The 15,483-nt window shown below is 34.7% G+C and overlaps 1 protein-coding gene across 1 annotated transcript in view; it reads left to right on the top strand.

Moving 5' to 3' along the window:
- The window catches only part of PKD1L1 (polycystin 1 like 1, transient receptor potential channel interacting), a 113,645-nt gene that overhangs the window by 81,282 nt on the left and 16,880 nt on the right, over positions 1-15,483 (top strand). Inside the window, exons 34-43 of the mRNA XM_072413367.1 lie at positions 741-911; positions 1,391-1,509; positions 3,266-3,376; positions 4,101-4,224; positions 8,118-8,201; positions 8,762-8,940; positions 9,052-9,286; positions 10,307-10,411; positions 12,374-12,514; positions 13,416-13,550. Of these exons, the coding sequence (XP_072269468.1) occupies positions 741-911; positions 1,391-1,509; positions 3,266-3,376; positions 4,101-4,224; positions 8,118-8,201; positions 8,762-8,940; positions 9,052-9,286; positions 10,307-10,411; positions 12,374-12,514; positions 13,416-13,550 (1,404 nt within the window). The remainder of the gene's footprint in view (positions 1-740; positions 912-1,390; positions 1,510-3,265; positions 3,377-4,100; positions 4,225-8,117; positions 8,202-8,761; positions 8,941-9,051; positions 9,287-10,306; positions 10,412-12,373; positions 12,515-13,415; positions 13,551-15,483) is intronic.

The raw sequence follows: 15,483 nt of genomic DNA, 5'->3' as shown, positions 1-15,483 counted from the left end.
CACAGTGTACCTGTCTATAATATGTCTACTGTTTGTTATATATTTTGTTTTACTAATGACCACTTTTTAGAGACAGCAATAAAATCATGAAAAAGATTTCACTTTTTTCATTGTTAAAAAAAAAAAGTCCAGAACTTACACCTCCTAAATCCCACATTATAGTACAGTTGACTAGTTCCCCATGGGTGCTGGATAATGAACAGATCACACATCACACCAGGTTTATTATGTTGGACAATAAACTAGGCCAGCAGTGTTTTATTTTATTCCTGAAAAATATTTTAGTGGGTTATTTTCATGGTGACTTTAAAAAATTCAGTCATATGTCTTTATTAGACTCTAAGGACAATTTTGTGGGGGTAGCCAATTAACCTAACTGCATGTGGGAGGAAACTGGAGAACCCAGAGGAAACCCATGCAAACACACAGAGAACCTGCAAACTCCCTGTAGATAGTGTCTTGGCCGAGATTTCAACCTAGGACCTAGCGACCTACAGTAACTAAGTAGACTTCATTGGAAGTTTCTGCAAGTGGAGGGTTCCACTGGCAAAGTTCAGGATTACCTAAGTAGCCTAGGAATACCTTGAAACTGTCCAGAAAAAAAGAGTTCATAGAGAGGCAAAGGACCATTCTACTTTACTGTTTGGTGACTAAGAATAAGGGGCTAAAAGGTTATTGAATAAATACAATGTTTTTTTTATTTTTGATATTACACATTGTAAAATTATTTTTTATTTCAGATTTTACTCATAGCACTTTTTGTTGCATGGAGAAAGAAAGAAAAAACTGACTTTTTTGTGGAAGCATTAAGTGAAGATGTAAAGTATATTGCTAGGGAACAGTATTTCCAGTTACCACACTTAACACCTTCATCTTCGCAGGGTAGCCATGAAACCTCAAACTTTGAAAAGGTATGACAGCTAATTAGAGGCTTTTAATATATAATAGTAAATTTAAGAAATTATTTCTTCTTCTGGTTGGTACCCAAATTCAAAATGATGCCTATTTGTCAAGAAATTTTAGTCTGTGTCCCTGTGATTTATGTGTGACCAAATTGGAGAGCCTTTTCCAAAACTATATTAAACTGTTAATTTAAACAGAATTAACAGTGATAGAGAATATCAGTTCAGTCAACTGCTCCAAGTCAGATCAAACCAATTTATTAGGTTCAAAATTATCTGCATTTATACCAGCAATTCCAATATTAGGTAGACATTGAGCACTGTCAAACTATGGTCAGAGATGGTTTTAGAAATATTTACTTTTATTTGTTCAAAATTTATAAATAAAATGGAGAGAATAGGTCTAAACAAAAATATATATGATCTATAAATTATGTAGCATTTATTTTTTCTACACAAATTTAAATATTGTTCCATACTTTAAACAGATCCTTGCTGCCCGAAAGAGAGCTCGGTACCTAAGGTTGGCACGCCCACCCACACGTCCCCAATTAAGGCTAGCCAGAGACAAGCTCAGAAGGAAGACAGTTATCAAGGAAATATTAAGGTAAAGTATTTTTGTGTCAAATCTGCTCCATTTACCCTTCAAATTTAAACAAATTATTGTTGGTTGATGTTGGTAACTAATAAAGGCTCAGTTCATATATATGCTTTGCTTATAATTATTAACAACACTTTGTTCCTTTTTGCTGAGTAATACATGCAAAAAATTGAGCTTAGCTAATGCAAACGTTTATAAAAAATTGTTTTCTGGGAACCTAAGAAGGTAGGCTGGACTAATAAGTGCTAAGAAGCATGTCAAAGGTCTATAGGATTTTTCTAATCGGGAAGTGTTGTGATCCATTTTTTTTATTTATATTTAAAACTTAGGTAATTTTTGCACAAGCAATTGCATTCATAACTTCATAACTTTTCATTGGAGCTACACATGGGACTGTGCCTTTTTTTTTTTTTACTTTTAAAAAATACATTTTATAGTAATATTGTATCCCACTCAAAGGATCCTCGTATATATAGCTTGTTGTGGCTAGTTAAACTAGAATTGCTGTTTGGATTCTGACTCCCGTTCAAGACTGTGTACATCAACTAACATTGGAAGCAAGTTTTTTTTTATTTTTTTTTTTTATATTATATGTGTTAAAGGATGATTGAATCTTTTAAACCCCAGGAGAATTTGCAAGGGTAATGTGCAATCCACAACTTTATTGCAGAAAACAAAGTATATATCAACTAATAAAAAAAAAAATCCTGAAAACATGTAAAATGTTTCTAACAAAACCAATATGGCAATGCCTGACCAAATTCATCCAAGGCCTTGTTTTTATTGTCTAGGTGCTTACTAGGTGCTTAGACTAATGAGGTAAAAATATTCTTTAGACTCACTAAATGCCAAGCTAGAGAAAAAGTGCTTGCTGTGGGTGCACCCTTTACACTGTTAGGGTTAAAATCTAATTTTGTTTTAAGAGAATAAAATAAGGTGAAATACTTTTATCGAATGCTCCCTTAGCTATCCTCCTTTACAGTTGACCAGTTTGCCGAAGCTGCAGACCAGTGGTCCAGCAATATATGTTAGGACAATGAGGGCCCTGCTCATATCTTGTAAGTTGACCAGTGTCAGTTACAAGTGAAGGTAGAAATAAGATCAGTATTTTACATTGTTTATCATCCCCTAAACAAAACAAGCATTTAAATTTTGCATCCAACCCAAAGTTCAGCTTTAGATGGTTTATTTTATTTGTAATTGCGGTCTTAGATTTTTCTGTATTGTTTATTCCTTTTTTTTTAAATATTTTTTCCCTCTGATATTATATAATCGATCCTGAAATACCAAATAAAGGCGCAAGTAATTTCTAAAAGGGGTGTAGCACAATTGGTAAAACCGTGATATGCTAAGGGTTTGTAATAGTAGTCTTATGGCAGTCACATGTAATATGTCTCCTCAATAGCATGTTTACAGTCTGACAATCTACTGTGGATTTACTGAAATCTGTAATAATCTAATATAATGCGTATACTCCTTGAGCATTTAATATGGCATTACTCAAGCGTATGACAGTGTTATGTAGTGTTACATTCACTGAATATTATGTGTGGCCATTTGCTGAAGTGACCATACTTGGGGCCCCTATATAAAAAAAAAAAAAAGTTAACCACCACTGCCCCACACTAATATTCTTACATATTTCCTTTTTTAAGAGTGAACATAAATGGCACCTATACATTGATAAAAATGTTCATTGTGTATGTAATATTCTTTAAAAAATATAGGTATAATTTAATTCCTTATGATTTACATCTTTTAGGGAGTTTACGGCTTACATCTTCATGACTTCTGTATTTGTTTTTATAACATTTGGGAAGTATTCAAACAATGAACATCTTCTAAACCAAGCAGTAAGAAAAGAATTTATAAGGTAAGCAAATTTGAATCAAACACATGGAAAATATTAAAGTTATTATTAAGAATAATTTTTTTTGTAGTATTGAAGAATATTGGTTACATAACATACATAGCACCTATTTGATATAGTTAAAAAGTTACTTAAAAAGATAAAACCTTATTCTTGTTAAAGAGACCTGGGGGAGAACACTTAAAACTGGGTGTCAGTTTTCACTAAGGACATCCTAGTTTTTGTTTTGGTACTGCCAGGAGTTACACTTTACCTAGTAAATGTGTACGATACCTAGTAAATTTATAGGATAATAAAAGAAAAAGTTGACAAAAGTATCAAGTGTAAACCATTTTAAATTATTTTAATGTATTATTTTACTAATTATCTGTTCTACTTATGTATAATTTTGAAAAAAACGTTTTTGAAATATCTTGCTAGCATTCAACACAAATTTCCCCTTGTAAAATCATTGCCATGCAAATTGGCTGGGTATACAAAACATTTAACTGTTTAAAAGGTACTTAGGAAAAAGGGTTATGAAACTGGCAATAGACCGTTACCTTTTGCCTGGTACATTTTGCTCATCATTTGCAACCATGAATCAAATATAGTATACATCCATGACAAATGTAATAAAGACAGGGCAACAGTTAAAAAAGGGCAAACTAATGGGGGACCAGAAAAATGTTTTCATTTTTTCTTTTAGTTTGTTGTTTTAATAGTGATTTGATTTTTTTCCACTCAGAAACCCTGTACAACTTTTCAATGAAATCAGAACAGAGGATCATTGGTGGAACTGGAGCTTCAATGTATTACTTGACCGTTTATACTGGAATAATTCATATAAAAATATATATTCAAACCGAGAGGTAAACTAGTCTTTAGCCTTCAACAGTCCTACAGGGTTGATTTATTTAACAAAGTTTATGGAAATGTATTAAACTAAATACAGTAGGTACACTAGATACATTTTTAAATTGCATTTATATTCTGCTTTGTTTTATCTAACATATGATTAAATTCTGTTACTCAATTATTAAAATGACTGGAAAGTGTCTTTTAGGCAGAATGGATTACAGAGGTTTTCCTACATTTGCCTTTTGTGGGAGAAAACTTGATTTTCATGTTATTGTGAATGTCAAGCTAAATATCTTGAATTAGAAAAAAAAAGGGTTAGAAAAACAGTTAGAGCCCCTATTAAGGTTACTTCCTGTCTTGCATTTTCCAGACGGGATGATCTTCCTAACTGTAACAAACAACAAAAGTGTACAAACGAAGAATTGATAAATGCTAGTATTATCAATTTTTCTGTAAGGCCAAACCCTCTGTTGGACACTTAAATAGCAATAACTCCAAACGCTAGTTCTAATCCCACTTTTCAAAAAGCTGTTGGCATGACATACACTTAAATTGTTTTTAGAAACCCTGAAAAAGTAAAGATAAAAATATGGGACTTGTTTTTGAAAATGCTTGTGTTTGTTGCTATCTTTATCCAAACTCTAACCATTTGCAACACCTAATATACACATCGAATATTCACTAAATATAGAAGCAAAAATTTTAGGGACCTGCATCATGCACATTCAAAAACAAATCTGTAGTGGTGGACAGTTGTTTACAAAGTGATACTGTAGTTGGGAAGAATGTAAGAGAAGGGAGCCTCCAGAAGCCAGATAGTATTCCATAGGTGAGTTAATGAAAAGCTTTTTTTTAGTTTTAAATATGTATGGGATGCCTAAAACTTGTGTCAGTATTTTTATAAATTCAATTACTTCCTGCTCTGAAGACAACAGCAGATGAGAGGAAATCTCTCCAAAGTGAGGGAAAACCCCAAGATTTTTGTTTTCACTATTTCTGATTTTCCATTACGTTTTCTCTTATATGTTATGTTTCTCTTATATAGGTGATAATGGTCAGCAGGTTAAATAAAGAACATATATCACTGTAGTGGGTACCAAGCAAAACTGAAAGCATTTCAAAAGATTCCTCTGTCAAAAACTAAAACCAAAATGCTTTAGATACATTTTATTGGCGAACTTATAGAAACATGCTGAATGTTTATATTATTTGTCAAAAATTTGGTTCTATTCATACAGCTGGGATTTAGATACTAGAGTGGTTGTGATGAAGCACTTTTTTGATTTAACTATTGTCATATTATAAAAGTGCACTTCTAGTATTCCTATGCATATGAATATAAGGTGGACAAAGTCCAGTATAAGAGATTTGAAAAGTATTACAGTTTTGAGATGACCAAATGGAATTGAATTGCCATGTGCAGGTTAGTGAATAAAAACTAAAAAAAAAGTAGTAGTTATAGGAAAGTCATTTTTATTTCTTACAATGTCCATAATGTTTCTTATAATTTAGTATACCCTATATACAGTTAGGTCCATAAATATTTGGACAGAGACAACTTTTTTCTAATTTTAGTTCTGTACATTACCACAATTAATTTCAAATGAAACAACTAGGATGCAGTTGAACTTCAGACTTTCAGCTTTCATTCAGTGGGTTGAACAAAAAGATTGCATAAAAATGTGAGGAACTAAAGCCTTTTTTTTTTTTAACACAATCACTTAATTTCAGGGGCTCAAAAGTAATTGGACAAATTAAAAATCTGAAATTAAAATGTTCATTTCAAATACTTGGTTGAAAACCCTTTGCTGGCAGTGACAGCTTGTAGTCTTGATCTCATGGACATCACCAGATGCTGGATTTCCTCCTTTTTATTGCTCTGTCAGGCCTTAACTGCAGCAGGTTTCAGTTGCTGTTTGTTTGTGGGCCTTTCTGTCCAACGTTTAGTCTTCAACAAGTGAAATGCATGCTCAATCGGGTTCAGATCAGGTGACTGACTTAGCCATTCAAGAATATTCCACTTCTTTAATAAACTCCTGTGTTTGAAACGCCTCCCAATCAATTTGACTGCATTTAGCTGGATTTGAGCAGACAGTATGTCTCTGAACACCTCAGAATTCATTCGGCTGCTAGTGTCCCAGTGCCACTGGCAGCCATCACACAGCCTCCGCCATGTTTTACCGATGATGTGGTATGGTTTGGATCATGAGCTGTTCCACGCCTTCTCCATACTTTTTTCTTGTCATCATTCTGGTAAAGGTCGATCTTAGTTTCATCTGTCCAAAGAATGTTATTCCAGAACTGTGCTGGCTTTTTTAGATGTTTTTGAGCAAAGTCCAATCTAGCCTTTCTGTTGTTGAGGCTTATGAGTGGCTTGCACCTTGCAGTGCACCCTCTGTATTTACTTTCATGCAGTCTTTATGGTAGACTTGGACATCGATACACCTACTTCCTGGAAAGTGTTGTTCACTGGTTGGCTGTTGTGAAGGGGTTTCTCTTCACCATGGAAATGATTCTGCGATCATTCACCACTGTTGTCTTCCGTGGATGTCCATTTCTTTTGGCATTGCCGAGTTCACCAATGCTTTCTTTCTCATGATGTACCAAACTGTAGATTTTGCCACTCCTAATATTGTAGCAATTTCTCAGATGGGTTTTTCTGTTTTTGCAGCTAAAGGATGGCTTGATCCACCTGCATGGGGAGCTCCTTTGACTGCATGTTGTCTGTTCACAGCAAAATCATCCACATACAAGCACCCCCCCCCCCCCCCCTTCCTAAATCAACTCCTGGCCTTTTGTCTGCTTACTTGATAATGACATAACGAAGGAATTGCCCTTTGAGTCAATTGTCCAATTACTTTTGGGCTCCTGAAATGAAGTGATTGTGTTAAAAAAGGCTTTAGTTTCTCACATTATTATGCAATCCTTTGTTGTTTCATTTAAAATTAATTGTGGTAATGTGCAGAACCAAAATTAGAAAAAAGTTGTCATTGCTCAAATATTTATTGACCTAACTGTAACCTTTGAATATCTTTTTATATACTTAAAACTACAAAAAAGGTAGATGAAGTTGATGAAGTTTCTGTCTACAGGTAGTCCCCGGGTTACGTATGAGATAGGGTCTGTAGGTTTGTTTATAAGTTGAATTTGTATGTAAGTGGGAACAGGTATATTATTTTAATAATTGCAATTAGGACAGATGTTAGTCTCAACATATAATTAGGCAGCGTGGTGTCAGTTACTGTATAAAATCCTCACTGAGAGTTATTCACAAACAAAGCAAAAAAAAAAAACTTTATGTAGCCTAGACATTCATTACCTTCTGAAGCAAGCTGTGCTTTTGCAAAAAGAAACAACTGCAGAGTTTGTCTTGGTGTAGTTTCTCCTGATGGCAGCTCCATAGAAAATGAATACAGGTGTCAGTGATTGATAATAGTACTGCTCACTGCCAACAGCTGTCAAATGTACAGATTCTGGTTCTTTAAGAACCAGCACTCTGGTGCGAGTGACTCAATGGCCAGCATGGTGCCAGCCAAAGAGAGCAATGTGGGATCACTGGTCTGAGACTACTTTTAGTTACCCCCTAGTACTGGAAAAGTCATGATGTCTCTCATGGTTTTGTTGCTGGTATCTTTGCCACTTTTCTTCTACATTTGGAGTCTTTGCCTGTCTTCACTGGCCGCATTTAAATAACTTTTGCAGGTTAGAACTCATCTCAAAATCATACTGGCTCAGTGTAATGAAAAATAAACATACTTCATAGTCTTATTTTTCATGAAAAAGCCTGCCTGTTAGGAATTTTTGTTAAGCAGCACTCTCTTTAACGCTTCCCATTTTTCTGACCAAATATATGTATGGCTTAGTTGCCTTGTTTTGTATTCACTTTTTTTTTTTTTTTTTGCAGGTTGGGCCAATACAAGGGAATTTTTTTCTCATTAGACCTCCTATTATTAGAAAGTTTAAATCCTCAAATAGATGTAATCAAATGGTAAGAGCATAAAATGAAGGGCACCATACATAGCACTAAAGAAGATGGAGAACATACATTTTCATGGATCTGATCCAGGATTGAAAACATTTGCTAATAATTAGCAAATGACTTTTAAGAAATCAATTTCAGGTTGGCTGGATCACCCAGATTTACTGATGAAAGTGTATCTTCTCCAGCCTTGGAAAACTTTAATAAATTAGGCTCATTGTGCCTGATTTATCAAAGAACTCCAAGGCTGGAGAAGATAGATGATCATGGATGAACCTGGATGATCCAGCAAACCTGAAATGGATCTGATCCAGAATAGAAAACATTTGCCAAATAATACACAACTTATTTTAAGAAATTCTTTCCAGGTTTGCTGGATTTGCATGATTTAATAGGATTGTAAGCACACACAATGATCCTTTTGACATCTTAAAGCATTAAGCTTAAAGTGTTTAATTCCCACGTTGTGTGCTGATTAACTTCAGGATTTTAAATAATATTATACTGAACAACATTGATCACATATAGTACAATTTGACACTATTTACTAAAACTATTTGTTGTTACAGATTTCCTATTTTACACCTGGACATTTAATTCCCACTTCATCTTATGAACTGCCAAAAGAAAAGAAATATAATCCACACGCACAGAAACCCATGGAGACTCTGGAGCAACCATATTATTACTGTGGCAAAATTCATTGCTACAGAGACCAAGGATCAGTAATCAATCTTGGCAGATTAAGGTATACTTAAAAGATGGTATGCTAATAAAACTTTATTTTTTAAAAACATGAACAGTTTTCTACTGTATATATGCAATACATTTGTTATCTCCTTATTTCCTGATTTATTAGAGCTGAAGCCTATTCAACAATACTAAAATTAAGAAATCAACAGTGGATAGAGAAAGGAATAAATGCCTTTGCTGTACAGTTTGTCCTTTATAACGCTCCAAGTAATCTATTTACAATGATATCACTACTAGTGGAATTGCCTGCTTCAGGTGGAATTGTTACCTCTTCAACTATAGAATCGCTAAGAATTTACCGAATCACCAGTTTAAAGGAATATTTCATTATGGCATTTGAGGTACAGTAAATATTTTTTTTTATTATTTAATGTGGTTTACATTAGGAAATAAAGAACTAAAATTCTAAATTACAGGTATATAGTAAATTTCCTAAATGTATTTTTTGCACATTCTGGTAGAAAAAAAATTTAAAATTATAAATTATAAAATTTTGAAAAACTATACGGATGAGCTTGTGACCTACTGCTGGTGTGAATGGGGTTATTTCCCTTCGATGAACCCTATTTGAAAGTTTATTGCCTATTAACATAAAACAGACCAACTATGTGAATGTACTGATCAACTTGATGGTTTTAGGTAATTTTAACTAAGATTTGAATAAATTGTTTTATAATTTACCTATCAATGGTGTATATTGAGCTTGATCGGATGCCTTTAATGTCCCATAATCATCTATTTGTATTTGTATCTACTATATTCATTGTGAATGGGGATGTGGTATATGATGCTGTTTTGCAAAAGAGGAAGAATTGTCCTAATCTATATAAAAAATAATGCTAGATGGTAATTCTTTAATATTTGGAGTCTTATGTACTGTATAAATGGTACAGTTACCAAAAATGTACATCAGAACAGTACCTCAGTGTGTATTATTTCATACAAATTACATGTGCTTACCCAGCTGTACTTTTGTTTAAAATAATAATCTTAGATTGACGGTGCTGGAATATACTCGTATATATTGTGCCTGGGACCCAACAAGTATACATTGGCTAGCTACCAAATCTATTGTATTTATAGTGTCTGATATACAGTGTTTACTATCATAAGTATTTGGTAACCACTTGCATTCAGAGTGAAATGTCTACTTGATACGGTGTTCAATAATAATTAAATCTAAATACGTGTGTGTGTGTGTCTTTTTTTTTTTTATAGAACATCACTCTGACTAATATTTCTTGCAAATGTTGAAAAATCAAGTTCAATTAAAATTTGCATGCATGAAATTGAAATATAATCTGTTTTGCTCAACAATAAAACATAGTGTTAACAGTATATGAACACTTTTCTATTAATAGATGGCATTTCTTTCCATGATACTTGTTTCTTTCTGCATGCAACTGAGTATTGTTATTCAGAAAAACATCAAAGCCTATTTGCAAGATATATGGAATTTATTAGAGGTATGTCATGCTCTGTTTTTGTAGAAATGTTTACCTAAAATTTGGCTTGTATAGATAACATTGAATTTTTCCCAATTTTGAGATAAATGATACAATATGCAAAAAAGGCTGGTAGCCTACTTGTTGCAACTTGCTTATTTGCAGCCATACACTTTAGTCATTTCTGCCTACACCACTCTGGCATAGTATAAATGGAAACAAAGTGGCTAAGTAGTTAGAAATCTTGCACTGTTTTGTTGACATTTGTTTTCAGTTCTTAAAATGTTCTTATTTGCATAGAACTTGTAACGTTATCCTGTAATATTTTATTATACTACCATTACTAAAACAAGACTTTGATCACCCTGTATAAATATATAAATGGTGCATATAGAAACTCTCTTTCCAGCTATTAACTTTAAGGTTACAAAGAACAAGAGGGCACTCTTTGTTTCTGGAGGAAAAGAAGTTTAACGCTTGATAGGGAAAGGATTCTTCACTGTAAGGTCTCTGAAAATGTGAAATCAGGAAAAAGTTTCAGCAACAACTATAGATTGCTTTAAGAAAATGCGAAATCCTTTTCTAGAAGCATAGAATATACCTGGGTATTAAAGCTTCGAAGTCACGATAACAAAGACTGTTGATCCAGGGAACATCTGATTGCCTCATGGAATCAGGAAGGAATTTTTTTTCCCTGGTGGAGCAAATTGTGCATAGCAAATTGTGGGGTTTTTTTTTTGCCTTCCTCTGGATCAACTATGTCCATAAGGTTTTATAACTGGGATATGTTTACAGGTAGTCCCTGAGTTACATACGAGATAGGGTCTGTAGGTTTGTTCCTAAGTTGAATTTGCATGTAAGTCGGAAAATGTACATTATTTTAATAAATGCAATTAGGGCATAGTATTAGACAGCATGGTGTCAGTTACTGTATGAAAGTCTCATTGTGAGTTAATCACAAAAAAAAGCTAAAAATAAAATTAAAACTTTATGGAGCCTAGACATTCATTAACCCCGCCTAGTGTTCTAATTCTGTCAGTTTTTTGATGCAAAAAGTGATCCTTTTTTTTTTTGCATAGAAATTTTTGTTTATATTGTGGGCCTGTAATTCTTGGGATTAACTCCCGGGTATGATAATTATATTTATTTAATATATTATAATCATAAATTATAATATAATACATTATAAATAATAATTTAAAAAAAAAATGAAATAATAGACAACAATGTAATCTTAAAATAAAATATAAAAATAAAAATGTACTTTAATTTTTATTTCATGTTGTGTGGTGTTTTGCACTGAAAAAAACATTTAAAAGCAGATTACATTATAATCTGCTTTTAAATTTCCCGCCCGGACACACCCCCCAATACATCACCACTTGCACTACCGGGAAGATGACACATCCTCCCGTGTGATGTGAGTGGGGATGTCCCGCCCGCCTCACCCCGACGCTGGAGCTGCTGCTCTGCATCTCCAGAGAGATGCAAAGCACAATGCAGGACTTCTGCATTGTGCTTCACATCTCACTGCAGATGCGAGCAGCAATAGCAAATTCCGGGGGTCACACTCGGGATTACCGCTAGGGGGGTTAACTTCTGGAGCAAGTTGTGCTTTGATATGAAAAAAAACAACTGCAGAGTTTGTCTTGGTCATTAAAGAGTTACAAGGTGATGCAGAAGAGCTCAGGCCTTACGATCACCCACAACCTCAGCTGTGTTTAACAAAAGACTTCTTCTGCAAGTCATGCAAACCACCTCCCTCCCCCCTATCAAGTATCTGTCCTGCACACGAGCGAGCAGGGAAGCCCTGTTCGTATCCAGGAGTCATCTGCATGTCGGATGTCCTTAACTCGGGGACTACCTCTCTTTCCCTGATAGTTGAACTTGATGGACTTATGTCTTTTTTCAACCTGACCTACTTTGCAATATTATGTAATATTAATAAATCCATGGAATCTGAGTATGTTTCATTTCTTACAGGTATTAATAATTGTATTCGGCCTGTGGTATTTCATCAACCGGTTCTACTATTTCATGTTTGTTGTTGACCTTGTTGACCATCTTCAAAGAGGATATTTCAGACTTTTTATAAATTTCAGCTTATTAACTGAATATGAAAAGGTAAGATATTTTTGCTACATACTTAGCCTATTGTTATGCTAAATAACAGGAAATAGTGCGCTTATTTTGCCAAAATAATGTCCAGTTTCCTGTCCTTTAAAAATGTGGAAACATGCCTGGTTTAAGATGTTCTGTGCCACCCTTGATGTTATATATTTTTGTACATGACAGTTGTACAAAAAGTTGTTGTATTTTTGTACATGATAGTTGTACATGACAAGTACTTACTTACTTAAAGCGTACCTAAACTCAGAAATTTCACTTTACATGAAAGGGTAGACAGCCCTTTTATGTTAAAAAAACAAAAAACAAACAACAGAATTTTTACTTAAGTGCAACACCCTCCCCTAGGCAATCGAGAATGAATGGGAGCGCAAGCCTCCCGGGATGCGTAATATAGATATCTTTGGTGCTTCTTCTGCACATGCCCGAGCATCTCGTCAGTAATATGTGCCAGCAGTTAAATCTAGTAATAAACTGCTTATGCACTGATACGTAGTGCCACAATGCTGGATGAATTTTGTCTCTAATTCCTCGGAGCTATGCTTTTGGGGTCAAGAGTCCCTAGGTACTATCCTGTATATATGGCAGAATTACTTGAAAATCAGAAGATATCAGATTGCTAGTTAGCAATTGGCTTATATTTTCCTGGGTAAAAATGTCCCCCAAAACCCTAAAGAAGTTCTTGAAACCTGAAAACTGCCCAATACAACAATATATAATTTAGACTTAGTTTGTCATGGTGTACTTGTGTTTGATAAAAGCAAAATAAGGTATGTAGTATAAACAGTTTATTCGATAGGCAGGGAAACATAAACCAGGGAAGGTGAACTTATAGTTATAGTAGTAATAATATTACATAAAACCTTTCAATAAATCTGTCCATTTTTTTTTCTTATAGCGGAGTCGAAGTTTGCATGGGATCATTTTATTTTTTATGATAATTAAGTTACTAAAAATTCTCCGCTGTTATAGAATGATGGCTCCTTGTATAGCTAAATTTCATCTCGCTTGCAGCAGCTCCCCATTTATCATGGTAAGAATATTCTTGTCTTATTCTGGGTATTTAGGCTTTAAAGTAAAAATAACAGAGACTGTTGATCTAGGAAACATCCAATTTTTTTTTCCCTGTTGGAGCAAATTGTACCAGGATTTTTTTTTTGCCATCCTCTAGATCAACTATGGCCAAAGGGTTTTAAATCTGGGACATGTGTTATTTCCCTGGTGGTTGAACTTGATGGACTTATGACTTTTTTCTACCTGACTTTATTATGTAACAATGCAGCTTTGGGACACAATAAACCACCTGACGGTATTCTCGAGTGTGGCTCAGAGTAAAAAAAAACATGCAAAAAGTGGTAAGCCCTAGCCACACTCGGGGTAGCTAAAAACACCAAAAAAAAACCACACTTACCTTGTCCCATTGCGTTTTCCGGCGTCCTGCCCGACTGATCTCATCCTCGGGCAGCGTCCTCTTCTTCTGATCTTTAGCCAGTGAGTGCAGTCACGTTCCCGGGCTTTCCCCGGTGACGTCGGTGCATGCGTCGTTGCGGGAAATTCAAATAATTTTGTTTTCAATACAAAATAGCTGTATTGAATCCAACACAAAGTAATCCTTATATAATATATAATTATATTATTTATATTATACATGCAACTGTACAGTTATATAACAGGTTTCTGTATTTTCTGCACCCTTGTTTTAACATTTTTTTATATAAAGTATATTATTAAAATATTCAATATTGAACATATTTCAGTGAGTTATGCCTAAGATTATAAAATAAATAAACAAAATAAATTTGCAAAACAATGTAACGCTTCTTGCGCAAAAAACGACAGACAGATTTAGAACGCCAGGGGCGTTAAGCTCCCTCTCGCTCTGTACATCAACCTTGGTTTTTTTTTTTGTTTGTGTTTTTTACAGTACAGGTAGTCAACGGGTTACATATGAGATAGACTTTAGGTTTGTTCTTAAGTTGAACTTGTATGTAAATCGGAACAGGTACATTATTTTAATAAATGCAATTAGGACAGATGTTTCAATATAATATTAGGCAGTGTGGTGTCAGATACTGTATAAAATCTTCACTGTGAGGTAATCACAAACAAAGCAAAAAAAAAAAAAAAATTATGGGGCCTAGACATTCATTAACTTCTGGAGAAAGCTGTGCTTTGATATGCAAAAAGAAACAACTGCAGAGTTGTCTTGGTCAATAAAGATTTACAAGATGTTGCAGAAAAGCTCATTGTTTAGAATCACCCACAACTTCAGTTGTGTTTGGCAAAAGACATGACTGTGATAGGGCTGAGTACCGGCAGGCCGTGCCCCACTCCCACCTTCCCCCACCCCACCCCTTTACCCCAAACACACACTGAGACCACAACTTGGTTAAATGGCCCTTTTGGGCCGTTTATTAACAAATAACTTAAAATTTTAACTCTTTTAATAAATAACCATAAATAACAATATAAACACATAATCAACAAATAATAACAACTTACAAATAATAACAAAACTGTAAACAATACATTAATAAAAACATCCTTTTCCTAAAACACAACCCCTGGTTACTGGTCCTCGAAGGCCCCACTATTGTAACCCCTTGCACATAATGGGTCTGCACCGCCGTGATATGTAATGCTCCCAGCCGCACCTCCAGCTCAGGAACGATACCAGCAGCACTCGCAGCCCTACCACAAAACAATTTAACCTTCCCAACAACAACCTTACCAAGGGTCCCATACCATAGATGAGACCCTCACCCCCACTGAAACCGTCCAATACCACTCCTTTCCTCGAGGACCTCACCGCCACAAGAGCGACACCTTGCCCTTGTGCGCCCCGCCACACCCGGACAGCTCTCTGAATGCCTTCCTGCAACACTAGACACCACAGATCCATACCCACATCAGACAAGTGCACCCCATCAGCCTCCAAATACAACCCTAAGTCCCCTTCCAACTCC

The sequence above is a fragment of the Pyxicephalus adspersus genome, chromosome 5 (genome assembly GCF_032062135.1).
Source record: "Pyxicephalus adspersus chromosome 5, UCB_Pads_2.0, whole genome shotgun sequence".
In the NCBI taxonomy this organism is placed as follows: Eukaryota; Metazoa; Chordata; class Amphibia; order Anura; family Pyxicephalidae; genus Pyxicephalus; species Pyxicephalus adspersus.
This window is presented reverse-complemented; position numbering and strand designations above follow the sequence as displayed.